The sequence below is a fragment of the Podarcis gaigeae genome (assembly GCF_964106915.1).
Source record: "Podarcis gaigeae genome assembly, chromosome: 3".
Classification (NCBI taxonomy): Eukaryota; Metazoa; Chordata; class Lepidosauria; order Squamata; family Lacertidae; genus Podarcis; species Podarcis gaigeae.
The window spans coordinates 84374156-84400918 of record NC_139680.1 but is presented as its reverse complement, the minus strand read 5'-3'; the positions used below and the strand labels follow the sequence as shown (position 1 = coordinate 84400918).

Below are 26763 nucleotides of genomic sequence, written 5' to 3'. Positions count from 1 at the left end.
GTGCGCGATGGAAAGCGGAGAGAAAGGACCGGAATACCCGGGGCAAAGATGGCTGAGGAGGCTACTCGAATCCCCGCCCCCTTGCTTGAGTGAAGGCCTATGTGGCCATCCCGCGGCTGACTCAGGAGGGAGGTGGAGGAGGAGGAAAGCTGTGCGCATGTGCAGCCTACCTGTGCAACGTGGAGGGGAAAAATGCCTAAGAAGCAGGGAGAGCGCGTGGGCGTAGCTCAGGAGGTGAGGAGAGCGGCACGTTGCCCGGGCAACCAGGAGGAGAAGGGGCTTTTTTTTGGGGGGGGGAAGCACCTTACTGAGGGCGTGGCAAGGACCCGTGAAAGATGGCAGAGGGGATGGGCGTGAATGGGGCGGGGCAGCGGGAGCGGGTTTTACAAATGGGTCAGCCTTGGGAGAGGGGAGATGCATATAGGATGGGAAGAGAAATTGGTGCTAGAATGGGGAGCGGTAGTGGCTAAGCGTGTTGCACTAACCTACCCCGTGGGGTTGTTGTAAGGATAAAATGGAAGAGGAGAATGCACACTGCCTTAAGGTCCTTGGATGTGTAGTCCCTAAGTAAGGAGTGGAGAGGGATGTCTGCAGGAAATAATTGTGGATATATTAGATTGCGCTGAATAGTTGACCAAAGCACGCCTCTTCAACCAACCACACTGCTGTAAGTGCCCGTGAGCATGCCTAGCTCAGTGGTCAAGCTCTATGTTACGACTTAAAGCTGAAGCGACAACATCGAAATGTAATACAGTGGTGCCCCGCAAGACGAATGCCTCGCTAAACGAAAAACCTGCAAGACGAAAGGGTTTTCCGATTTTTTAGCGGCTTCGCAAGACGAATTTCCCTATGGGCTTGCTTCGCAAGACGAAAGCCCATAGGGAAATCTCCGGGGACAGCAGGGAAGCGCAGCGCGCCTTCTCCTCTGTTCCCGGACCTGTCCTAAGGCTTGCGGTGGGAGGTCCGGGAACAGAGGACAAGGCGCGAAGGGCTTCTCCTCTGTTCCCGGGGCTTGCGGTGGGAGGAGGGTTTTTCCTCCCCACCGCCAACATTCAGAACAGCATTCTGAATGTTGGCGGTGGGGCAAGCCTTCAGGACAGGTCCGGGAACAGAGGGGAAGGTGCGCAGCGCTTCTCCTCTGTTCCCGGACCTGTCTTGAAGACTTGCGGTGGGAGGAAGGTTTTCCTCCCCACCGCCAACATTCAGAAGGCTGGCGGTGGGAAGAAAAGCCCTTCTCCCCCGCCAGCCTTCAGAAAAGTTCCCGCCTAGGCTGCGGATAGCAGCCTGCTGCCCCGCGCGAGGGGCGCTCTTAAGCAGAGCGCCCCTGGCGCGGGGCAGGCTATCCGCAGCTTGGAGAGCCCTCTGGACCTCCTCTGAAGGCGGGCGGGGGGGAAAGTCTTTGCTCCCCCCCCCCCCGCCTGCCTTCAAAAGCCGTCCGGGAGCATTTTAAAATCGCCCGGGACAGCGGAGGTGTAATGTCTTCACTTCTTACACATCCTTCCGTGTATCTGAACATACATCCGTGTATCTGAAGAAGTGTGCATGCACACGAAAGCTCATACCAAGAACTAACTTAGTTGGTCTTTAAGGTGCTACTGGAAGGAATTTTTTTTTGTTTTGACATCCTTCCTATTCTGCTGTTTAGTCCCTTGGCTTTCAGTTCAATGTGCTTTCTGTGTAGTGAAATAATTTGGAGAGAATAATGTGGAAAGTACTGCATATGACTGAGCCAAGGGTGGAGGAGAAATATTGAAATTTCCTAATATTTGTTGTGAAGAGCCATGGTCAATATCTGAATCAATGCTTGGGTGACAAGGCACCTTGGACTTTCCCCCAGTGTTACTAGGCATCACTGTCCATCCCCCCGCCGCCGCCATGTTGCTTGGCTCAGTCACCATTCCCTCTCTTTCTTTCCTCCCTGCCCACCCCTTCCAACTCCAGCCTAAGAAGCCAGGATGAGAAATGACTTTTAGAATTTGTTGGTTCTGCCCTTTCAGTGTTTCCATCCCATCCCTTCCTCCCTTTTGCATACCGTACTCTCTCCAGAGTTGTTCATTGCTGTTGTTTCCCCATGTTGCAAAGTCTTCAACTCTGTCAAGGCAGTTATTTAGAGCTTATTAAAACTCCCCCTGTTCAGAGGCAATGATGTGTTGATTTAATCAAAAGTATCTGCTGATCTGAGCAGTGCAACAAAACGTTGGCAAATGGGAAATCCTGGGATATAGGACCTCAAGCTCCACTAATCTTAAATTGCTCAGGCTGTTCTGCTGTACCTTCAGTGGCAAACACTTTCCTTCTTTGCATGGAAATCTGCCAGAGGGCCCTGCTGTGAGCTGAATTGCTTCCTTCTTCAATGCATATTCTGCTTGTATCACCCAGAAACAATGGTTAAAATCTGAGTTTAATTCGAGTGTCAATGTGCACAAACTGGCTGGTAGAGTGGACTCTATATAATAAACAATTTATTACATATCAAATACTGTTTGAAATATGGGCTCCTAATTGTCGCTCGGTCTAATTGCACAGAGCATGAATAGCCAAATCCCACTGAGTAGCCAGACACATAAACATGATAATGGTTCATGTCCACTATCATCTAACATGTGGCAGTATATACACAGAAGCCCCCAATGGCACAATGGGCCACTGTGTCTGGCTGTGGGCAGGATTCCTGCATTGCAGTGGGTTGGACTAGATGACCCTTGGCATCCCTTCCAACTCTACAATTCTATGGTAACTTAAATATCACAGCAATCCTGTAGTCCTTACAATCATCACCTCCACCAACCGTGCACACTTGGTAGGTTGATGGCACTTGGGGTCAAGTGGCTATCAGTTTGGTAGTGAAATTGGGTCACACAAAAATAAGATAAATGATTTCTACATAGTTGGGGAACCCTCTGCATATGCAGAAAAATATAAGTTTGTAAATTAATGAAAATCTTAACAACAGCCTGTTAAGGACCTGTGAGCTTCCGATATGTACAAAATGTTGAGATGTCAGTTTGGAGGGTGGGGGAAAAGGGAGTATTAGCCTGCTGAAGCCCCCAAAAACTGCTAATACACATATCCCCGGGGGGGGGGGGGACAAGGAACTCAAGAGGGTTGTGGTGATGCTGTAGACATTCCTGGAAGAAATGGATTATCTTGACCCATTTCAATCTGGTTCAGACCCTGGTTTGGAACTAAATCTGCCTTGGTCACCCTGGTGCCCTCTATTGGGAGAGGGACCCTGTTGCCCTTACTAGAGCTCTCATTGGATTTTGGTACCATGGTATCCTCTTGAAATGGGCATTGGAGGCACTGTTCTGCATCTGATTCTCTTGGCATCTTTTATATTTCTAGTGCTCTGAGAAAGAGAGAAAAACCTTTCTCTGTCCATTTTCTGCAGAGAAAGGTACCGGTAATATGGCATTTTTTCCCAAGCAACAATTTATTCATATAGGTATTCTCAGATAATTTAGAATAGCAGCATTCACCTGCTGTTTGAGGGCTTTAGCTCACTCTTTTAACACCAATAGATGGTGCATGTTTGCACTGACCCCAAAAAATCTAGATTGCACTAAGGTTTAGAGTTAACCTTTTCGTAACAGTTTAGGATTCAGAAGAGACACTGCACCTCATACTTGCAGATTAAAGGCGCATTGGGGTTAAAAATTACTGTGTTCTTAAAAGGCAGTCAAACAAAAATAAGTCTGTTGAAATAGGAAGTGACAGCGTCATAAGCGAGTACTTAAAAATTAACGTGTATGGCCAGCCAAGAGCACCAGCCAGCAGGATTTTGAGGCTGCCGCATGTGGGCCATGTAAGCATTGTGACCAAAAATACATTATTGTATTAAGATTCACTAACAGGAACAGAGTGTGTAGTACTTTTCTGCTCTAGTTGGCTCTGGCTAGGGCTTCCTTGAAGACAGCACTCATTTCTGGGCGGATTGTTTCAATAAGAACAGACAACTGGAAGGTGAAGGGGGGGATTCAGTACTTGAAACAGGACTCCTCTTCCTCCTTCTCCACTTGTCTTGGGGCAAAGACTTACCCCATTGTACTCTGGAAAGCACCATATTGCATACATTCCTCTAGCCTTTGACTCCCTTTGCCCTCGCAACTGTCAGTCATGTCAAGAGACTGGTGATTGGTTGAGGTACGTTGGCATTATTCTTTGTGATCCAATGGCTCTCTTAATAGCCTTGATAGATGTTTACAGTAATGGAAATTCTACAAACCCCCAAGACAGCATGTTCCACTATCCTCAGCTGTGTTTTCAGTAGATCGTTTTTCCTTCCCTATTTAAGGAACCAGGCTAATTTAAATCTAGGCTGCTGCGAAAAAAGAACAATGGAGTAGCGCTGACAAGTGTTGCAGCCAGATTTTCAAATACTTCTTGGAATTTTGCAGGTGGCTCTTTCACTCCAGCACATCTCTCATCCCAGTAGCAGAAACAAAAGCTATTTTTATGAGGCACAATGGTAGAATAGGAAAAGGATGTCTTACTCAGGGAGACAAAGACTATGTACACACCATATATTTAAAGCACATCTCCCCTCCCCACCCCAAAAGAGAATCCTGGGAACCATAGTTTATCCTTCAGTTCCCAGCTGAAGGATATGTGCTTCAAATGTATGGTGTCTCCATAATTAAATGAATTGCCCAAGCAGCTAGCCCTGATGGTCTCCTTATCAATACAGTGGAACCTTGCTTCTCGAATGGCTTAGTTGACAAACAAATCGCAACCCGAACACCGCAAACCTGGAAGTAAATGCTTTGGTTTGCAAGCTTTTTTCAGAAGCCGAATGTCTGATGCAGCTGTTGGCTATTGTCTGTGCCAATCGGAAGCCGTGCCTTGGTTTTTGAACTTTTAGGAAGTTGAACGGACCTCCGGAACGGATTACGTTCAAGAACCAAGGTACCACCATACTGAAATGTGCCCTGAAGATGGAGGTGGAGAAATAAAAAGTGTGCCCATTTTGGATGCTGTTTTCTGACACTTATCTTTAGCCTCCTGTTATAATTCTTGAATCTTACAAATACTGCATGCATTGTGGAGGGGGAAAGCTGCTGGCAGGTTACATAGGACAAGTATCCCCATTTATCGATATTCTGTAAATACCTACTGGGTAACCTACTGGGTCACTCAAACCAAAGGTCCATTTAGAAAACCACCCTGCTTCTCACAGTGGCCAACCTAGCTGCGTCCAGGAAGCCCACAAAACAAATTGAGAATGAAATCCCTCTGGCTGTGACTGGTTTTCTGTGGGCTGGTGCCTCTGATCCTGGAGATTCATGACAGCTGTTATGACAAATAGCCAGTGTTTATCAAACTGGATTTTTTTTTTAAAAAAAGTTTGGTTCTCTAGTTTTTCTGCTTGTTTTTTTTTGGTAAAATACACTGTTTTATTCCTCTGATAATTGTTTCACTGTTGCTCTTATAATATTGCTATATTGTTTATTATTTTTATTTTGTAGGTGATAAGTTGGAATGTTTTATAATGAAATTTTATTTTTTAATAAGTTTTGAGCCACCTTGCTAATATTGAAAGGCGGCTTACAAATACTGAAATAAATCTGCTTAGCAGGAAGATGATTCCATTTGTCTTTTTCTCACAAGCCACCCTCCCCCTTTTCGTTTGGCTCTGATCTGTTTAATGAGGGTCAGGAGGTGTAAAGCCTCATTATCTTGCTCCATTGGATGTCAGTGTGTGTGTTATGTGGCCGAGTGCCAGGATCTTAATTAGGGAATTTACAAAGATAGAGGCCGGATGCCACTTCTTCAAAACTGCTTGCAGCCTTCCGGCAAGGAGGAATGGGTTTGATTAACTCATTACAAAATTGGTTTATTTTGTTAAAAATAAAAAGACCAGCAAATTCAGCCCAGATCAAAATGCCAACCTTCTGCTTTTAATGCACCCGGAGACAGTATAAATAAATATCAGTAATAAGCATCTGTGTCTCTTTGGATTGACATCTATTTCCCAACCCCAAGCCTCTGTGTTTTGGGAAGTCTCCAGAGTTCCCTCAAGTGAATCCAAATTTCAGAAGAAGTGGGCATTATGCCTGATGGTGTACTTCCTACGAGGGGATGCCTCTGGCTTTGGCACTTTATGCAGATTGCTTGTCAAGTATGCAGGGGCTACCCATCCTCTCTTAAAGTGCATATTGTAGCATTGAACTGGGGAATGCAAGAGTGCATTGATTATGGGGGCAGTCCTTACTGTTTTGGAGTGGTGTTTGATATCAAATATGTCTTAGGAAACTCTGGGTATGGTTCAACTAATGAATCCTATGAGCATAACAGGGCTCCCCCTCCCCAGGCACCCCCAAAATTGGCTGTGGGGTGTCAGGAGAACACTCTGAATAGCCTGCAGGGGGAGGAGAGAGGGGTTATTCCATCACGCCCTGTCGAACACTGTCCCATCAAAAGTCAAGGAAATAAGCAATTATCTGACTTTTAGAAGACATCTGAAGGCAGCCTTATTCTGGGATTTTTTTAATGTTTGATGTTGTGTTGGAAGCTGCCCAGATTGGCTGGGTGAACCCAGTCAGATGGGTGGCATACTAATTGATTGATTGATTGATTGATTGATTGATTATTAGGCAAGCTGAAATGCTTATCCTGATGGCACAATCAACATACCGTGCCATTGGATTCCTTCTTGTGTCCCAGCCTTTGTGGGATTATAAGAATTTTTAGATTAGCTGCACACTTCATATGGCAATTGTGTCTGCTGCAGATGTATTGGTGTTATCCCAGTATTTCTTGCTGTGAACATGTTGTGAATGTTATTTTATTTAATAGTAATTGATTTTTCTTAATCTTTAGAAAGATTGCCTTTTGAATGATAAACATGCATCCTTAAACAGTGGTGCATGTTTATTGGAAGCCTGCAGTCCAGTCAGGGCTCCTGAGCATGTTTTTTTAATGGGTATTACAATACAATATAAGTTTATTGTTTTAGCCAAAGGCCATGACAAACCCACAGCAACATTACCAATAAAACAATACACACCATTCATCCATAATATGAGCCAACACCCATGATGTAAGAGAGAGGTTTCCAAAGACACCCACAAACTCAAATCCAGCTTGATTTCAAATCAAACCACTAAATCACAACAATTTATAGCAATTTTATCTAATCCCCTTTCCCTGTTTTTATTTATTATTTTATTATTTTTGCAGCCAGGGCACAGAGGGTGTTACGAAGCTATTATTGTCACTCAGTGGAAACCAAACCACTTCTGCCAGGGTGAACCTGCTTGCTTGTGTGAACAAAGGTTTCAGAAAGCAATTTCTTGGGTCTGTATGGAAAGGCCCCATTGGGAAAGGGAGTAGCACAAAATCATCTGCATACATCGTGATTGAGACATTTCTGTTCCTAATTACTGGAGAGGGGGAAGTTTCCATTGGATAAATATAAAATAATTGGCTAATATAAAAGTTGAAAAAAGTGGTAGCCAGAATGCAACCTTGCTTCATTCGTGACATGAGTCATACCACCATTTAAACCTACACTGACCCTCATTTATGTGTTGCTGCATAGTTCTTGGATCAATAGCAGAACTCTGCAATCAACGTTGGCAATTTGAAATTTCTCCCAATCTAATTCTGATAATAGAGTCGAATGTAGCAGAAAGACCTTTAAAGCCCTAAACGGCCTCGGTCCAGTATACCTGAAGGAGCGTCTCCACCCCCATCGTTTTGCCCGGATGCTGAGGTCCAGCGGTGAGGGCCTTCTGGTGGTTCCCTCGCTGCGAGATGCCAAGTTACAGGGAACCAGGCTGAGGGCCTTCTCGGTAGTGGCACCCGCCCGGTGGAACACCCTCCCACCAGATGTCAAAGAGAAGAACAACTACCAGACTTTTAAAAGACTTCTGAAGGCAGCCCTATTTAGGGAAGCTTTTAATGCTTAATAGACTATTGTATTTTAATATTCTGTTGAAAGCTGCCCAGAGTGGCTGGGGAAACAGGGTATAAATAATTATTATTATTATAAAATATTATTATTATTATTGTTGTTATTAATAAAGGCCACATAAATATTATTCATATTGTTCTTAGTATGTTTTCTAGATGACCTTTGGGTCCCTTCCAACTCTTAAGATTCTATGATCCTTAGAATACAGTTCAGGGTAAAACACTGTGTCCTCCTCTGAACTCAGCTGGTTATTCAGGAGTAATGTTGTTACTTTGTAACCAGTCTGATAATTTTTGAAGGAGATACTGTGCATATAGCTTTGAGGAGATGTCTTACTGGCTGATAGTTTTGTGGATGATTCCTATTGTTAAAAGTGAATAATGAAGAAGAGATTGTAATGTGGTTGATAACATTTCCACCCTATTTGTTCAAATAAGTACGGTATACTGACCCTTAGAAATGTCTACAGGACTCCCATGAAGGATATATAAATTATGTCAGGATACAAATTCTAACAATTTCAGGCCGTGCCTTATATTTCTTGCCAAAGAATAATGAAGTCTAAGCCTAAAGATAGCAAGAGATCCTCTGCAGGAGCTCCAATTTGGGCATTAAAATCCCCACAAAGAAGTCAGTGCTGTGAGGAATTTATGACTGATCTGTTCCAGCAGGGATGTTAAATCTGACCAAAGTTTGGTGGTCAGTGACAGACAATTAGTAGGGGGAAGGTAGATGAAAAGAAAGATTCCTAATTCAGTTTTTATTTGTTTTGGCAAAATAGCATCATTTTGAATTCCAAAATCTGCTATCCAAACTTGCCCTGCTAAATCAAGGAACTTAAGCCCCCAAGTCATTGTCCCTTTTTAAATTTCTTAACAGCTGGCTGTCTAAAAGAGTTAAAACCCTGTAAGGGGGAGGGGGAGGGTTAAGTTCATGGAGCCAAGTCTCTTTCAAACCTATTATATCAAATTGCTGGGACATACAAATAATATCCTTTTCGGCCTTCTTATTTATCCCAACCCACAGGTACCAGGAAAGAGTGTTAAGACCTTTTCTGGATGTTTTCTAATCAGTTATGGCATCTTAAAGGAGAGCTAAAGGCATCATAGCTTGCTTTTCTATAATTACCCCTAGGCCTGGTCTTATCTTGAGCATTTGTTAATGGAGAATCCTTTTGATTTCTGGAAAATAGATTGCAAGCAGGGTAGGAACACAAGTTAGCATAGAGTCATAGAATTGCAGAGTTGGAAGGGACTCAGAGGGTCTTCTAGTGCAACTCCCCATTTAATGCAGGAATCTCAACACACGGTCCTCCCCCCCCCCCCAATAAATCTGTTTGCATCTCTCGCCCTGCTCCAAAATGGTGGTCATCTCCAATGCTTGGGAGAATCATCATGATGTCTACTTTCCATATTCTTCTCCTTTATTTCCCATTTAGGGACTAATGCTACAGTCCTCCACTCTCTTACTTGGGAGACAGCCCCATGGAATGAATTCCTCTGAGTAGGTTTGCATAGGATAGTTTTGTTCGTGACCCATTCATTCTTTGGCTGAAGCTGCCAGGAAAAGAATATTGCAGGAAGAATGATCTGTCGTGATCCCCTCCTTGCCCCTCCCGTTCCTCCACTAGTTTCTAGTCTGCCTTGTCTATTCTAAGCATTCCTTACTGGGAGCAAATGCTTTCCATCTACGCCAGGGTTCAGGTGTTCAGCAGTTTCAAAGAGCACTCTGTGGAGAACATCCTCTGGGGGTTCTTGCAGAAGCCTTACTGTTTATCAAAGTCTGTGATTTTTGTACAGATATGAGATCCTTGGGAGGTTCCATCCTCAGCAACCCTGAGAATAAATGGTAATTCTTGCTCAAATGCTCCGATTACTCCAACCCTCCCTGTCCATTTCTCTCTCTCCTGACTCTCCCAGTGCCCCTTATCTACAGCAAGAGTATTACTACTGTAGTAAGAAATATGCCCCTGAATTGCCATGTATTCAGCGTTCAGTCTCATGCCCCTCTAAAGTGTGTATTGGCCACTGCTGGGGTTGCATCTGCCCATATTCTTCTCTTCTGCACAAATATTCAGTTATGTCATCTGGACAACTATCAAAGCTTTAATGCTGAAAGGTGGGCTTTCCCTGAACTAACTTGCTCACCTCAGAAATCTCAAAATCCAAAATGGATCTGAAGTGCAGGATAAAATTTGCAATGGTGGTTCCCATTCTTCCTTTTTTTGTCACAGCTCAAACAGTAAGGTGTTATGTTTGCAGCCTCCATGGACTCTATAAGGCCTGTCATTAGAACAAGATCTGGGTGTGTGGAATTGGTAATGCGCTGGGATAAACTGAAGCTGAATTCTGACAAGATGGGGGATGCTGCTGGTTGGTAGTATGGCATGTGGTATGTTGTACTCTCTCTTAAAGATCTGGTTTGCGAGTGGATCATCTGCAAATTCTCCTAAGACAAAAAGATAGTTTACCCACAATTATTGACACTCTGGCAATGTCCTATTTAGACTGTTGCCATTCATTGTCCACAAGGCTAACCTTGAAGACCATTTGGAAACTGGAGGTTGTACAAAACAAATATGGTGGGTAGACTACCAATTTGGATCTTGTCAGTCTTAAAACAGATGGATTGGTTTCTGGTCCATTTCCAGGACACATTATTGTGCAAGACTAAGATGCCTCAAGTAGAGTCTCTTGCCTTATGAACCCACCTGAATATTAATATTCTTCTCAGAGGGGCCTTCTTTGGGTCTTACTGCCATTTGAAGAGAAGTAGGTGGTGGCTTGTGTTATAGGGTCTTTTCTGTTGTAATACCTTATCTTTGGAATGCTCTCCCTATATAGGGAGACTTGGCTGACACTGGTTTTGCTTTCTTTTTAGCACTAGGCAAATGCATTTTAATTTACTCCAGCTTCTTAGTGTGCCTTAGTCTCAACTGATGGTTTTATCTGGTTCACAACCACCCGCAGTTCTGTTTTCATTGTCTTTTTGTTGAAAGGTGTCATTTTTATTGATGGATGTTGTTTTAAATGACTGAATGAAAACTCTTGTGTGAGGTTCGCCTAAAAAGCACTATAGAAATGCTGAAATAAAGAGAGGTGCTTAACCTGTTCTTCTGCTTCCTTGCCAGGAGAGAGAGAGAGACAGCTTTGCTTGGAGGTGGGAGCTGCATCTTGCTTCTGTGTGATCCGTTTCTGATTTTGGCCAAAGACGGATGCTTCTGCTCTCAAAATAGGCAAATGTGCAGAAGAGCGATCAAACACATTCAAGGAGGATAGGTCAATTGAGATTATTAGCCATGTTGGCTTCATAGTTTCAGAGACTCTTTGGCACTCAGTACTAGTTGCTGATCGTATGGTCGGCGGTTCGAATCCCCGCGGCGTGGTGAGCTCCCGTCGTTCGGTCCCAGCTCCTGCCCACCTAGCAGTTCGAAAGCACCCCTAAGTGCAAGTAGATAAATAGGTACCGCTTTCTAGCGGGAAGGTAAACGGCATTTCCGTGTGCGGCACTGGTGCTGGCTCACCAGTGCAGCTTCGTCACGCTGGCCACATGACCCGGAAGTGTCTTTGGACGGCGCCGGCTCCCGGCCTCTTGAGTGAGATGAGCGCGCAACCCTAGAGTCTGTCAAGACTGGCCCGTACGGGCAGGGGTACCTTTACCTTTTTCTAGTTGCTGGAAGGCAACAACAGGGAGGGAGCTACTATCCTCAAGCCCTGCTTGTGAGAGTCATATAGTATAGGATGCTGACCTACATGGACCATTGGTTTGACATACAGGGCTATCTGGGCAGGTGTGGGGAACCTTTGGTCCTCCAGATATTGTCTAACTACAACTCCCATCAGCTCCAGCAAACATGGTCAGTCACCAGGAATGATGCGAGTTGTAGTTCAGCAACCCCTGGCAAGCAAAAGGTTTCCCATACCTGTTTTGGGGGCTGTGTTTTTAAGGTGCTTTTGCTGTAGACAGACTAATAATACACTGCACTTCAATTTTTCAAAGTGCTTCACAAAGATAATGTCAATAATCCTTATAACACATATGAAAGGCAGGCCAATACTATTTTCCTCATACCAGTCTGTTTCTACTGCCATAAATTGGTCCCTTGCATCCCGATTCCTTCCTTCTTCCCTCTGCCTTGCCCGAGGCTGGTACTGCTTGCTTTCCTTGAGCAGAGTGTGAGGATTGCTAATTAGCCCAGAATTGAGCCATAAAGTGGCTAATCAGGGTATCAGTAGAATTGATTTCCCAGTGCAACTCTTCGAAGGGATGCCTTTCCCTCTTTTCCTGTCCTGGGATGAGCAACCAGAGTTGGTGCAGGACTGGGAAATGTCTCCCCTCCTCTGTATTGAGCACATCTCAGTGGGCTACTGGGAAGGGCTGCTCCAGATGGGCACATGGCCTCTCTTAGCCAGGCTTCCTACTATTTGTGCACAACACCATGCGCACTGGAAAGGGGTATTGGGAAGGGAGCATGTACTGATTGACAAGCTAATGGGAAAACCATGTCAAGCATCAGTACAAGCTCTCCTTGCAATTCCCCTGTATGGGGAGGGGCCCATAGCTTGGAGAGCTGGCTTTGCATGCAGATCATCTCCTGTTCAATCCCTGGCAACTCCAATTTAAAACATGTCAGGTTTCAGGGCTGGGAAAGACCTCATTGCCTGTGACCAGGGGGAGCAGCTGCCATTCTGAGTAGACAGCACTGGCCTAGATGGGCTCCATGGTTTGACAGCATGAAAAGTTGCTTCCTATGTTCCGCAAAGAGCACATTGTTTCTGCCAGATACTAATGGAATCTCTTTCCATGCTTTACCTGTATGGTGGCAAAACAGATTTCCCCTGGGCTCAGAATGAGATGCTGGGAGAGGGGGGAATTCCCCAAGGCACTTTTCCCTTAAGGGGCTTCCTTTGTTCAGACCTCATTCTTCCCATACTCCTAAGTCTTTCATCACCTGTTCCCTTGCACTTCAGCTGCTCCCTCTCCCTCTCTTGTCTCTCCATTTTACTGGAAAATAAATTAGCAAACTAATTAGATGACTATCTTAAGCAGCCAGCAGTTGCTTCCTGCCGCAACTCCAGCTGAATGCAAGATGATCAAGGCAGTTAGAAGTATCCGCTTGGGACTTGGAATTGCCCAAGTTAATCTGCCTGCCTCACCTGGGGCAAGTCACTGGGCCACTTTCCATTTTCTGGAAGACATGGCTGCATTAAGATATAAATAGCCTCAAATGTGCCTTATTTCCTGGAGAAAATTCAAGAAGTTGTACATCTACATTCCAATGCCTCCTTCTCCCCCCTAGGTGTTGGCTATGAATGTTCATTTCCTCATCTTAAGCCAGTGGGTGTGATGTTAAATCTTAACATGGGAAGTAGCTCTTTAAGTACCGGTAGCTCCTTCCTTGGAGGTTTTTAAGCAGAGGTTGGGTGGCCATCTGTCATGGATGCTTTAGCTGAGATTCCTGCATTGCAGGCGGTTGGACTAGATGGCCCTCAGGGTCCCTTCCAACTCTACAATTCTATGATCTCCATGCAGATATATATGTGTGTGTGTGTGTGTGTGTGTGAGAGAGAGAGAGAGAGAGAGAGAGAGAGAGAGAGAGAGATTGCTTCTGTACTTATTTTGCTAAAAAGAGATGAATTGAGAAGCAGACATTTGTGTCCCAATCTGTACTGGTGGCAAATCTTGCCCTGATTCTGCTCTAGTCACACACAACTCATGGTCCATGGAAAAGAATGTTTATTTCTCATCTATGTCAAACGTCAGGCCAGCCTGGATGATCATCCCAATGCAGACCCAGATATGCACTGCCATCAGTTCTTGTTGATGTTTAGTCATTTAGTTGTGTCTGACTCTTCGTGACCCCATGGACCTGAGCACACCAGGCACTCCTGTCTTCCACTGCCTCCCACAGTTTGCTCAGACTCATTGGTAGCTATGAGAACACTGTCCAGCCACCTCGTCCTCTGTCGTCCTCTTCTCCTTGTGCCCTCAATCTTTCCCAACATCAGGGTCTTTTCCAGGGAGTCTTCTCTTCTCATGAGGTGGCCAAAGAATTCAAGCCTCAGCGCTATCAGTTCTGTCTTTGTGCAAACCTGCTTCTTTATGCCTTGTTCCCCCTTGCTGGATTGGGATCTTTTCTTGCTAGACAAGGAATGGCGTCTTTTGTTTTTCTTACAGAGCAATTATCAGTGTAATACAAAGCATCACTTAGTGTAACTTATTTTTTTTAAGCTACAGATGACATTTTAATGCCAATCTCAGGTTGAGTTTTATTGGGAATCGGGCATCTTAAGTGATATTTCTACCTTTTGCGAGCCTATCCCTTGATACTGCAGTTCTTGGAATATTTTGCTAAGGGGGGGGCACCTTTAATATTTAGTATGAGAGCCACATGTTTCTTGCCCCTTTGTGCCATATTGATCCCGGCACTGGAGACCCACCATAAAGCAAGTTTACCTTGCTGTTTGGGTATCCTCTGCCTAAGTGTCTCTGCCACATTTGTAAAGGGAGGATTTTGAGGTCTCCGTTACTGGAGAGTAACCTCATGTGCCAGTTAGTGTCTTTAAAGCCCTGATCGGCAACCAAGTTCATTGCAGGCCCATTTGCAGGAAGGGATGCTGACTAGAGCTTCACCACCAGATTGCTGGCTGACGTTCCCTTCAGATCTAATATAACCTATTTTAAAACAGCTGCACAAGTTGCCAGTTCATTTCCAGGCCCAATTCAAGGAGCTTATGTTATACCCTGTCTCTCCTGCTTCTTTCTCTTGGAGGGTGGGACAGCTGAAACATTTTTCAAGTCTCCAGTCAAACCCAAGGTGGGCATTTTGAGCGGTTGGTGAAGAGTCTAGTCATTCATTATTGGTGTTGTTTTATGTGTGTTTCAGATAGATACCCTGGAGGAGAAGCTGTCCCAGTGCAGAGAGAACTTGGAAGAGTTGGATTTTAAGCTACAGAGAGAAGAACTGACTCCTGAGGGAAGGTACTAGTGGGAATTCAAAGAGGCTCATTCATGCATCATGGAACTGCAAGTGTCTGTTGCTCATGCAAACCACTGGTGGGCGAAGTTTGCTGATTGCAAACAGCTCTGGACAGAGCAGAGATTTAATGAGATCCCCCAGCTACAGTTTGCTCTGAAAAGGAGACAATTTTGAACAAACTGAAGCCTCCCCTTTGCTGCTTTTTGTTTGTGGTATAGCCTGTGAGGGTGCACTCTGAGCCTCAATATGCTCTTAATTTATCAGCTTTCCTTGATAAATTCTTTTTGGACCACCCAGAGAATCTTGGGTGAGGAGGGGGATGGCAGCAAACAAGAGGAGGGACTGGCTAGTTTGGATGCTTATGAACAAATTGCTAAGAAGTTGGCGCCATTTATTTCTGATCCTCAGAGCCCCCAATGCAATTTTGCCAGCCTTTTGTCTTCTACAGTAGCCATTCAACAGCTGCTTTAGAATTGGCTAGATTTCTCCCCACCCTGGCTGGTGTCTCTCTTTCTTCCTCCTTTGACGTACTTCTAAGAGTCCTTCTCTGCATGCCCTTCCCAACATGAACACATTCTGTGCTCTTCCCTTAACTCGCTCTGCAGTCTACTTTGGCTCTATTTACACCCTGTCTTGTGCTTTACTCTCTGAGGGAAACAAACCCTATTAGACCCCCTGCCTTCCCCAACTACACCACAGGGCCTGCTCGGAACCAGCAGCCAATTTGCTGGCGTCTCTTGATTTCTAGCCACACAGTGGCTGCTGCATGTCTTCTCCGCTGTTATTGGAACCGTACTGTTGCTGCAGGTGCTACTTTCAGGCAATCTGTTTTGTTCTTGTGCTTTAAACTATGGATTAATTAATCATGTTGTGCAGCTAACAATGCAAAGCTGTAGATTTGTTCCCCTTCTTAGAAGATGTGCTGTGGAAAAGCAGTGCAGCTGTTCAGTAAGGGCTTCTACTAGATTCAGGCAAGATGACCTAATGTAGGGAAACAGATGCGCTTATGTCCCTTGAACATTAAACCACATGCAAGACTCTGCAATTTTCTGCTCAGAAGTGGCAGATTGGAAACTTCATCTGGGATGAAGCAGTCAGGATTTCTGACTGAGATGAGTAGACTTGGAAAGAAAGGGCAATAATATTTCCTCGAGAGGGATCCTCCTCTTAGGGTTTATTTATTTTCTAATGAGGAAATGTGTGTATTTAAGCACTCTTTTGGGAGGCAGCCAGGAGCTGCATGCTGTTGAGTAGCTGGAATGGCATGGAAGCAAGTGGGGAGGCTAAATTCTGCACCCACTGCAGAAATGCAGCTCTCTGTCCCTCCTCTGCCAATAGTCAACAGGCTAGTTTTGTGGGGTTATTTACAAAAGGCTGATTTAAGCTCCCCCAGTTTGTTAGAGCCCTGTGGAAGGGAGCTGACTTGAGGATAACTCACAGGCAGCAGATAAGGTAAACCAGTATCTGCACTATACTGTAGATCAGTGTTTCTCAACCTTGGGTCCCCAGCTGTTGTTGGACTACAACTCCCATCATCCCTAGCTAGCAGAACCAGTGGTATCTATTCTAGGGCAGATCTCTTTGTGATTTATCACGGATTGGCAAGGGCTTCCGCCGCTCAACGATTCAACAGTAGCAAAACCTAAAAAGCTTTCCCACTGGAATTTGATTGCTGAAAAACAACAATTGGAGAACAGTCAGCAAGAAGGATTTATGAGCTTCCTTCTTTTACTGATCACAAATTCCTGATCTGACCAGGTGCTTAATACCTAGCGTAAACCTGCCTGTCTAAGTGGCACGTAAAGGTTCTAGCAGAAATAAAGTAGATCCCACAAGCCTGAAGTCTGCCCGCCCCAGAAGATACTTGAGACCTGCAGATGGGGGGAGTCACATGATGGAAGCAGGCTAGGCTAGAGCCCTCGTCCCTGCCATGTCAGTTTTTGCATGGAGAGCCAGTGTGGTGTAATGGTTAATAGTGCTGGACTATGACCCGGGAGAGCAGGGTTTGAATCCCCAGTCAGCCCTCAACTCATTGGGTGACCCTGGGCCAGTCACCATCTCTTAGCCTAACCTATCTCACAGGGTTCTTGTGAGGATGAACTGGGGGGGACGGACGGACTATGCATACCACCTTGAGTTCCTTGGAAGAAAAGGTGGTATGCAAATGTAATAAAAATGTCATATGAGTGGTGCCCACCTGTAGTGATACAGTCCAGACACAGTTTGTGATAACTACAGAGGACTTATAGTCTAGGTGCCAGAGTACCGTCTCAGCCAGCCGTGGGGAAGATTTTATTTCACTGCACAACTTTCAGAATATCTAATAATCATTCTCACATATTTGCAGAAAGTCACTGGAAAGAGAGAGAAATCTGCTAGCAACCAAAGCTGAAAATTATGGTAAGGAATGAGTAACTTTAGAAACTGCTTTCCCCAAAGACATACCATTAATTCACAGGCTCACGAGAGGGAGGAGCTGTGAAACTAAAGTAATTCATTCAACTGCCCATACGCTCGTGGAAAACTGTTTTTTAATGCGGAAATCATAAATGCCTTCCGAAACAGAGTTCAAGCACTCCTTGCCAGAATTTATGTATTAGAATTCTGCAGTAAACCCCCTAATTTTTACAAGAATATACATTTCCATTTAAACAGTGTAAATTAAGGATGTTGACTATTTCAGCTTGAAAAGGTAAAATGAGAGCAGAAAAGCAATGGGTAAATAAAAACAGGGCAAGTGGATCATAAAACAGGTTGCGTTTGTGGGGTTGAAGTGGAGAATGGCTGCAGATAAATGATCAAAACAAAAAAAATTCCTTCTAGTAGGTGCTACTGGAAGGAATTTTTTTTGTTTTGACTCTGAAGAAGTGTGCATGCACACGAAAGCTCATACCAAGAACTGACTTAGTTGGTCTTTAAGGTGCTACTGGAAGGAATTTTTTTTATTTTTTTGTTTTGACTATGGCAGACCAACACGGCTACCTATCTGTAACTGCAGATAAATGATGTTTGCTTGCCTAGGGTTACCTAGGAAATGCATGGCTGAGGTTAGATTGAAGCAGATACTTCCTGTCTCCCAGCTCAGACACTCCCAACCTACTACACTGCTCCAGGGGGAAAGTTACTCTAAACATCTAAAATGCATTTAGCCTCTTTTCCAAGGTGATTTCGATTTTTAGAATTTGCTGAACATATCACACACAAATACACTTAAAAATCTGCATAATTCAAACAGAGAATTTCCCTGAAATGGAGCCTTATAAAGCCAAGGTTATTAATTAACCCTCAGAGTAAGAGTAAGGCCAAATCCTACACATCCTGAAAGAAATCCTGCTTTTTACTAATAGGAATGCAAAACAATTTGTCAGATCGTGACATTTCTCTTGTTCATTGAGAGAGCCGATAGCTTCGTTAACCATTTTGCTGGCTTGGCTGATATATGATGCAATTCTTCAGGCCTTGATTTGTTTGGTGTACAAAAGAGGAAGCAATTTTGCAATTGCTAGACTTCCAAGTTCTGGGTGCCCCCTGGTGAGAAAATAAAGGTTGCTTGCACTCCCATTAAATACGTTCTGCATCAAATGCAGAGTAGCCTCTTGATAAGAAGATGGCCCTTAAGGAGTCGCCTTTGTGGGGTCTCGGAAGAAGGGTGGGAATGTACATGCACCAGAAATAATGGGGGGCAGGGGGGAAGAGTTTAGATAAAGCTTTTGGTCAAGGAGGCTCTGGCCATTTAGCAGCACAGTGACTGTTCATTTCAGACTATGGTTGTAAACCCTGCCTCATGTAGGCCCATGGTCCAGCATCTTGGGGCAAAAAGGAAATGGCATGGATAGCTGCAAGGAAAGGCAAGGGCAGTCTAACTGTGAGAAACAAAGATTGCCATCCCCACTTTAAAGCCCTGGCACCAAGGAATATGGTTATTGGTTGCTGGAGAAAGGAACCAAAGTATCTTCCTTCCCTTATTTGCCCCCACAGCAGGAAAACTCAATTCCCTGAACACCCAGTCCTTAGTATTCCATGACTGCATTTCCTCAAGTAGAGCATACATCGTACTTGAAATTGCTGCATGTATAATATCATGGCGACAGCAAGTGGCTATTGGCCATATCAGCACCGGGGCTGAGTGACATACTTCCTTCCTATAGTTTTTTTTAATGTGATTTTTAAAAATGTCTAGCTTCTTGGCTAGAGATAGAGGGTTTCTTACTGTACTTCTAGGGCCTTTTAAAATACAAGAAAGCAAAACCCTAGTATGGCAACCTCCTTCGCACTTCTGCTACGCCATGTTGCAAACTTTGTTCTTAGTTGTCTCAAAGAAAGGGTGCAGAGAGGGAGCCCTCCTTGCAGCAAGACTACTGCTTCCCTTCCATTAGTCCGTGATACTATGGCTGAGAGCTACTTCAAAGCTCACTCTCTCTGCTTGTGGTCAGGAAAGCCCTTGATAACTGCTTCATTAGCCCACTATCTATCCTTCGCTCTTTAGGTTGTGCTGCCACCTGCTGGCTTGTTGTAAATCTCATTTGCTCCAGAGATCTCGCCCACCCTCTGGATTTGAAACTAACCTCAAGACCAGGTCTAACAGAAAGCCACTTCACACATTGCACTGCACAAAGTTGTACATCTAAAGGTTGAAATTGGCATGCGTGCGCATGGTAGCATGCAAGTAAACTATTTTAGAGAGCTGTACTTGGCTGTAGTTATTCCCTTTTTATATTTATTATTCCCTTTATATATTTATATTTTAATGGAAACCTTAAACAGGTGAAATGGGTCCCTGGTGTTAGAAAGGACGCAATGAGATCAAGTGGCCCAGCTTCCTGGACCAAGTTGTTCCAATATTATCCATGATAGATTCCTGAGAGACTCTTAGAAAAACATTTCACCACCTCCCTGCCACAGAACACAACTGGAAAATTCCTCCCAATGTCTGATCTAAAATATTTCTCTGCCTTCCTGATGTAGTTGATCCTGTTTCTAAATAGCCAGCATGCACGGTCGGTCAGTGAAGGGAGCAGTGCCCCATAAGAGCACCAGAGATGCAGGGAGAACTGGCCTCCAGTCAAGGGCTGAAGACCTTTCCGCCCCATTTTAATGCAATGGGCTCATCTCAGTTAAAGCTGTCTCCCTGGGGAGCTAGCAAATACAAAGGGACATCCGCCTGAGCTGTCGTATTAACACCTGAAACTTCCCATTAAAATTATACTCCTCTGGCAGTCGCACGCCAAGCTGCGCTCTGACCTCTGCCGCCGCTGCAGTCAGCGACAATGATTCTGTTGTCAAATAAGCAGTCGCTATGGTCTAACCTCACAGAAATTACAAAAGCGCCGAAATTGCCTCTGAAGAGGCTTGATTGCTGTGTAGCAGCCCAAGGTTGGTGTAGCAAGGCAGCTGCGGCACAGCTATTGAGTAGGCTCTCAATTAAACTGGAGCTAGCTTTCTTTATGTTACAACTCACACCCCACCTTTCCTCCTAGGAATTTAGGGCAGAATACCTCATCCTCACAACCACCCCACGAGGCAGTGCTAGGCTGAGATTTCCTACATTGCCTGGACCCTCAGGTCTAGGAATGGCTGAGATGGGAACAGTTGCATAGAAGCTGGCAAGCAACATAAATTCCCCTGGAACCCTCCGCCTTCTTTAGCCAAACAGCTGGGGCCACAGATGGGCAAAGCCAGAGACAAAACTGGGAGAAGCAATGAATGCAACTCCTGCCTTTGCACAGTAGGCTACATTCTAGCCACACAAAATTCACACCACGCACATCGCCATCCAGGCAGTAAGGCAGCTCAAAACAGCATTCCAGCTAAGATACTGGAGCAGGATCAGTGAGAGGCAGTCTGACTAAAGCCACATTGAGAGGGTTGCATCCAGTCCCTCGGACCGCAGTTTCTCATCCCATAATTCAAACTAGTCATATAGTTAGGCAGAGAGGCACTTTCCTGCCTCGACTAGTAATTCCTTTTGGAGCAGCAGGTTTCCACTGGCTCAATACGTTCAATGACACAGAGGTGGATTGAAGTAAAATGTTTGTACGTGTCAGTAAAGCCAGCTCATATGTCGCCATGTAATTGTTTTAGGACTACATAGCAAGCATTTTGAGTTACACAGAGCTCTTCTGCAAGCAGGTTTATGAAAACTAGGCTTAAAACTCAAGGCTTCATAAGAACCTTAAGCAGGACTCTAAAAAGATTTGTGGACCTCCTTTAAGAACCTTGAGTAGGAATATAAAGATTTGTGAATATCCTTTAAGCTCCTTATCCTACCTCCTAAGCAGCTGGACTAAGAAAAAGCTACATTTCAACCATCTGGGATCTGAATTCAATGAGCATGCTGCTGAGACATAACTTTTATTCTCACAAACCAAAGCAATCCCGCCATCATAATTCCTTTTGCAATCATTCTATGGGTTAAATGAGAGCACCACATTTGGTGGTTGTGCAAGAACTGCTTTCCTTTTTCTGCTCTCCAGTTATCCGTAACAGGATTAAGCTGAAGCCACAGGCTGATTGCAAAAGTCAGGTTGATGCAGCAGGTTGAGGGATATTTTATGCACCTTGAGTTTCCCCCTCTAAAAGAGAGATTATTTTATTCTACCTTTGTAAAATTTACGAAAACTTCAGGCAGAGAGATAAAATGAAAGCTCAGACAGTGCTTTATAACAAGGCCTCTAGACTCTGCCGTGCCCCTCATCCAGGCTTCTTCTTCTTCTATGTCAGGCTCTGTAATACACTGCTTCTGTTTGTAAGAGTTATCCACCTGCAGGTAAGGTAAGGCATGCAGCTGAGAGAGGGAGAGCACATCTACTTATAATGGAGACACAACCACATTCTAAAAAAAAAAAAATGTTTAAGGCAATAGCTTAAAGAACATTAGAAGGCTTAAACACTGCCAGTTCCACAGTAGAGGCACTAAAAGAAATGGAACAGGTCTGTCTTAGATGAGCGCCTGTCTGGGAGAGGTCTAAAATCCAGTTTTTATCAGGCTCACTAATATGGCGAGACACTGGAGCAAGAAAACTTGGTTTCCCCCAAACAGAGGTTGTGGGTGATTTTGAGACGAAAGTAGCACCTGTGTTTTTCTCTTTTCAGAGAAAGAACTGAAAGCACTTCGCCATGAAAACCGCAAGAATACAGCCCTCTCAGTGGCCCTCGTGCTGCTGCTTGTCGTTATTTACACTTGCTGGACGATGTAGCAGATTCTGCCGAGATCCCCTCATGACGTGACTGTGATAACCTCTTCTTTCCCTCACCAGACTGTCTCGAGGGCGTGATCGGCTTTCCAAGCCAGTGCTCTCTAGACACCTCCAAATCATAATGGCCTCGGCAGTCCCTGCTGTTGATGTATGAGGAAAATTTTGGAGAAGAGGTTGAAGTATGGTTGGAGCCGTCCCGTTATTCTGTGGTGAATAATCAGTAATGCTGCCATTTCCTGTTCTTAAGAAGCCACCTGTGTGTAATCGGTCCCTCAGATTGTTTCAGTAGCTCAAGCATTTTGAAATTGAAACTTTTGCCACTGCAAAGCTTTTCTCCCATTCCCCCCATTCAGTAGACACCAAGCCTCTCCCTCTCGTCCTATTTCCAAGGTCCTCAACGTCTTCCTTTCCCACTGAGCAGCATAGGTGGAGCATCTGGGAATGGTACAGGGCAGAATAATTTCCTGGGGTTGGCAAAGGGCAAATAAACTAATTCCACAATTTGAATAAATACCATCCTCCCACTTGGAAGAGGATCTATCTTCTGCCTCTTTGCTGTGACTAGGAAATAATTGCACCAAGAATGAAGGCTGTGTTGGTTTTTATGTTTATAATAATGGGACTCATGGAATGGCCCATCTTCCACTGATCAAAATGAGCTTGATAATAAATCCTGATAATGTCTGTATGGTGGGCACACATTGCCAGGCAGAGCTGAAAAGAGCTACAGTCTCATGGAAACCAAGAGCGTATTGTCCATGGCTTATGTTAAGCTGTATTAATACTCGAGTCTCTCTCTTACTATTTCTTTACGAAGTGTTCAAGCCAGAGCAGTTTTACCCTCCCTTCCTTAGGCCACTTTGTATACACAGCAGAGCTCTGGGAAACTCATCTAAGCCAAGAACACAGCACATTTCTGAATTAGAAGGATTGTATTGGCGATGCACAGACAAAAAGGGAAGAGGAACAAACACAAATGGTACACAGCTTCACAGAACACATTGTGTAAACATTCCTTTCAGCAAGACATTTTTGACCACCTTCCCCCACGGGCTGGTATGAGAACAGGCAACAACAGCAGGTTGCATTATCCAGGCCCAGTCTTTCTAATGGGCTTCCATGATCTGAACTTACCAAGAGTCCATTCCCCAATACTGGAATTAAGCTGTTATAATGTTCATTAGTGTCAGGCATGCGGCCTTTAACAGATCTTGAAATGACTTGGGAGAGCTGGGCTCCCCAGCTAGTGTACTTCGCAATGGAAAAAACTTCACCCCATAAGAGGCCATTAGATCTTTTACTAACACCATTTACTAGCCCTACGACAACAGAAATTAGCTGTAGCGCAGGTGAATTAAGTGAGGATAGACATTTCTGAAATCATTCTACCCCAGTGTTCATACTTCCCCTACCAATTGCCCTCAAATAATATTGACTAACATCAGAGGAAGTCAGGTCTTATAATAAAATCTTTCTGAAATATTCTATGCCAGCAGCCAAGGAGGTTCTGAGCTAGAATACCCACTGTTAATTACATGTCTCATTAGTCTCGTCTGCTGTGTCATGTTAGGCGCAGGCGGGAAGGCAGCTCAAAACACACCATGCTGTTCTACAAAACAAGTACTTTCAGAAACCAACGCCATGAAGTTCAAATTAGAGGAGTCAGAGGTTATTTATTCACCTTTGTCCCTTCCCACTTGAAACAAAATGGGTCAAGCACTGCCCTACGCTCTACCCAGAGGATGATCCCGTATCAGGAAGGCAATTTTGATTTGAAACTTGCCCTGTTCCTGCCACAATTGTCCTGAAAAAGCAGAACCTTGGTGTTGGCACCACCCCTTGGCGCCAGCTGATGTCCCTCCAGTATATGGAGTGGCCTCCTCCTCATGCCTGATCAACAGAGACTTCAACCGCTGCGCAAAGAGGACAGCTTGCAACTCCCATTGCCGTATTCCAGTAAAGGAACCTCGAAACAAGTTCCAGTGGTGCAAAGTCTTGATCAAGCTAGACAACTGCTTAAGCTACTGCTATAAATAAAGTATGAATGTATATGAACCTTGTGACTGAAGAACAGCAGGCTTGAAGGCCATGCCTAATAAAAGCACAAAAACGGTCACAAGATTTAGGTTCTGCTTATAAGGAGGTTTCTAAAGGGTTGTGTGGAGTGGTGGTGCCTTGCCTAGTACCTTCCTACAGCGGACTTGGGTGTCCCTTGTTAATGTCCTGTTCTGGGTGCTTTGCTATCAGGGCAGAGACTCAGATGAGGTCTTCACTTGTAGGAAGCTTTGCAGATTTCTTAAGGCACAATCTAGGCCACCCCTTAAGTCAACGCTGTCCCTTCATGCCAACATGTGCAAATACTTCTGTGCCTTCACTGCCTCCGTAGTCTTTTGCAGTGTATTAATGACTGGCTCCCATTAGAAAACGCAGCAAAGGTTTTCCTTCCATCTCAAGCAAAGTCGCAACACGGGGAAGCATCATCGTGCCCTTCAAGCTGGTCTTTTGTTCTCAGCTCACAAGAGCTTAAGTGCCAAAATACAGGCCAGAAAAGCAAAGGTTACTTTTCATCGTCATTGCAGGAAAGGAAAAGAAAGAAGATCCTCTGTGCCTTCATTGCAGACGGAATTTTTGATCTAAACGTAAAAATGATTTCTGGTGCTTATTTTAATAATTAAAAAGGCCAAGGGAAAGTGACCTATTTAGAAGAGGGCTGGCTGTTACCCTGGAAAGATCAAGTCCAGATGGTTCAACCAAACCACATGCTTCTTGGAGGCCACCAATCCTCTAAATTCCAAATCTTCCCAACTCACTGAACTCAGTGAAAAACACTAGGCATGCCTCAAGGATTTCAAAATGGAACTGCTTGGGGTGACCCATTTGCATTACTGAAAGTGGAGAGTGGGAAAACGCAACAAACTTACTTTGCATAGAAGCATGAAATCCAGCTTTCAACATAGTCACAAGTCACTGTCGGCAGTAACCACCCCTGAACCATTACAATCAATACCTCCCATTTGCCCAGTTTTTGCCCCTTGAGCACCCAGAACTCCCTAGGCATGGGCCACAAGCCCAAGGAAGTAAGTGCTGCAAGAGCCAAACTTCCCAGTGAATTCACACCAGGCTCCTAAAGCAGAGAGGCACTATAAAGGACAAATTGAGGCCTTTAAAAGCCCGCTCTTCCCTCCAGCTACATTGTCTCCCACTCTTACAAGCACGACCGAGGAGCTGTGCGCATCCTCTTGCTCGGTGTGCCATCTGCTACGTGGAGGCCAGGTGGTCGTCGCACAGGTGGGGAAAGCCCTAGAAAGAGATGGTGGGGATCAATCCGGAAGAATGTCCTCTGCTCCAGAAATCTTACCTCTGTGGTACTTGCAGGATAAACTGCCCGGAGCAGATATTTATGTACAGAGTTAGTTTGCAGTCGGAAGCCATTTCCCATTTGTTTTGCACTGATTCCCCTACCACCCGACCAGGCTTCCTTGACCATAGTTTTCCTCCATGGCTCACTGCAAGCAGCTGGAAGAAACTTGATTCTAATCAGCTGCTGAAGTTTCCAACCCAGGCTCATTTCCTGTGCCCCAGGATCGCGTGAGGAGCTGGTCGTAGGGCGAGTGGAGTCTGATGAAGGATAAGACAGCGTCTTTGGATAGCTTCTCTGAACTGTCCCTTTTTTGAGAGTCGTGCACTCTGACACCTTCCCCCCACTCCCAGAAGAGGCGACTGAAGTAGCAAATTCTGTGGACAAAGAAGGCAGAAATCAGCACAGGGAGTTGGACACAGGCAGTTGCGTATATAAGGCCCTCAGCTCTATCTCTAATTAAAAGAGCCCTGGATTCCAGGCAAGGACCTCTGTTTGTATCACTGGAATAGCAGCAAGCTGAGGCACAGAATTACCAGGTTAACTGATCTGGACTTAGAATAAGGCAGTGCTTTCAATTAACTTTCATAGGGCACAAAAAGGCTCCTTTTAAAGTAATGTAGCAGAGTGCATTAAAAAGAAAACCAGAAGGATCTCCAAGAAGCCCAGATTATGTACTAAATAATCTCCAGGGATTTTTCAGACTGACCGCATAGCAAAAGAGCTCAAATGCTGTGCACAGCTTTATACAAATTAGCACATAATTTCTAGTTGTTACATTCTTTTGCAAAATTTCCTATATGTGCCTTTGCTACAACTGAGGGTTAAGTATGGGTGAAGAAAAAGGGAGAAAGCAGCAAAATAACTTCATCTGAACTGGAGCTCTTCCTCTCTATGTGTGCGTGTGAGACCATACATAAGGTAAGCCCAGTATAGAAGAGTTTGCTTCACCTTCAACGGCAAGAACCATTCTGAGGAACTGGTGGTGAAGTCTCTTGAGCCTGCCTAGCCAGAGGGTCCAGTGCCAAAGAAGGAATGGGTAGGGTGTTTGGGTTGGTTTGTTTTTTGACGTGGGTTTTGATGAGTAGTAGCCACAGGTGTGGTCAGTAATTTCCTTCACTTCTGGAAGTCCTATTAAAAGCCTGATATCGACATCTTCAGCCAATCCTGGCCGCTTGTGCAATGAGGCTTCCCTCCCCTCCCGCTACATGCCCCCTAAATTGGCTTGAGGGGAGTGTCAGGAGGAACCCGCCCCCCAAACAGCACAAAGGGGGAGCAGAGAGCAGGTCTTTCTACCCAGAAAACTGGAATGCTT

At 44.8% G+C, this 26763-nt stretch overlaps 2 protein-coding genes across 2 annotated transcripts in view; one reads left to right on the top strand and one right to left on the bottom strand.

Moving 5' to 3' along the window:
- Nucleotides 1-108: 108 nt before the first annotated feature.
- On the top strand, nt 109-24209 carry CCDC167 (coiled-coil domain containing 167). Its single transcript, XM_083732893.1, has 4 exons — nt 109-234; nt 14802-14896; nt 17242-17294; nt 21987-24209. The coding sequence occupies exons 1-4, from the start codon at nt 193-195 to the stop codon at nt 22088-22090; spliced, it is 294 nt and encodes a 97-aa protein (XP_083589019.1). The 5' UTR covers nt 109-192; the 3' UTR covers nt 22091-24209.
- The window catches only part of CMTR1 (cap methyltransferase 1), a 34052-nt gene continuing 30292 nt past the window's right edge, over nt 23004-26763 (bottom strand). The window contains exon 24 of the mRNA XM_083732293.1: nt 23004-25825. Within this exon, the coding sequence (XP_083588419.1) occupies nt 25624-25825 (202 nt within the window). The 3' untranslated portion in view covers nt 23004-25623. The remainder of the gene's footprint in view (nt 25826-26763) is intronic.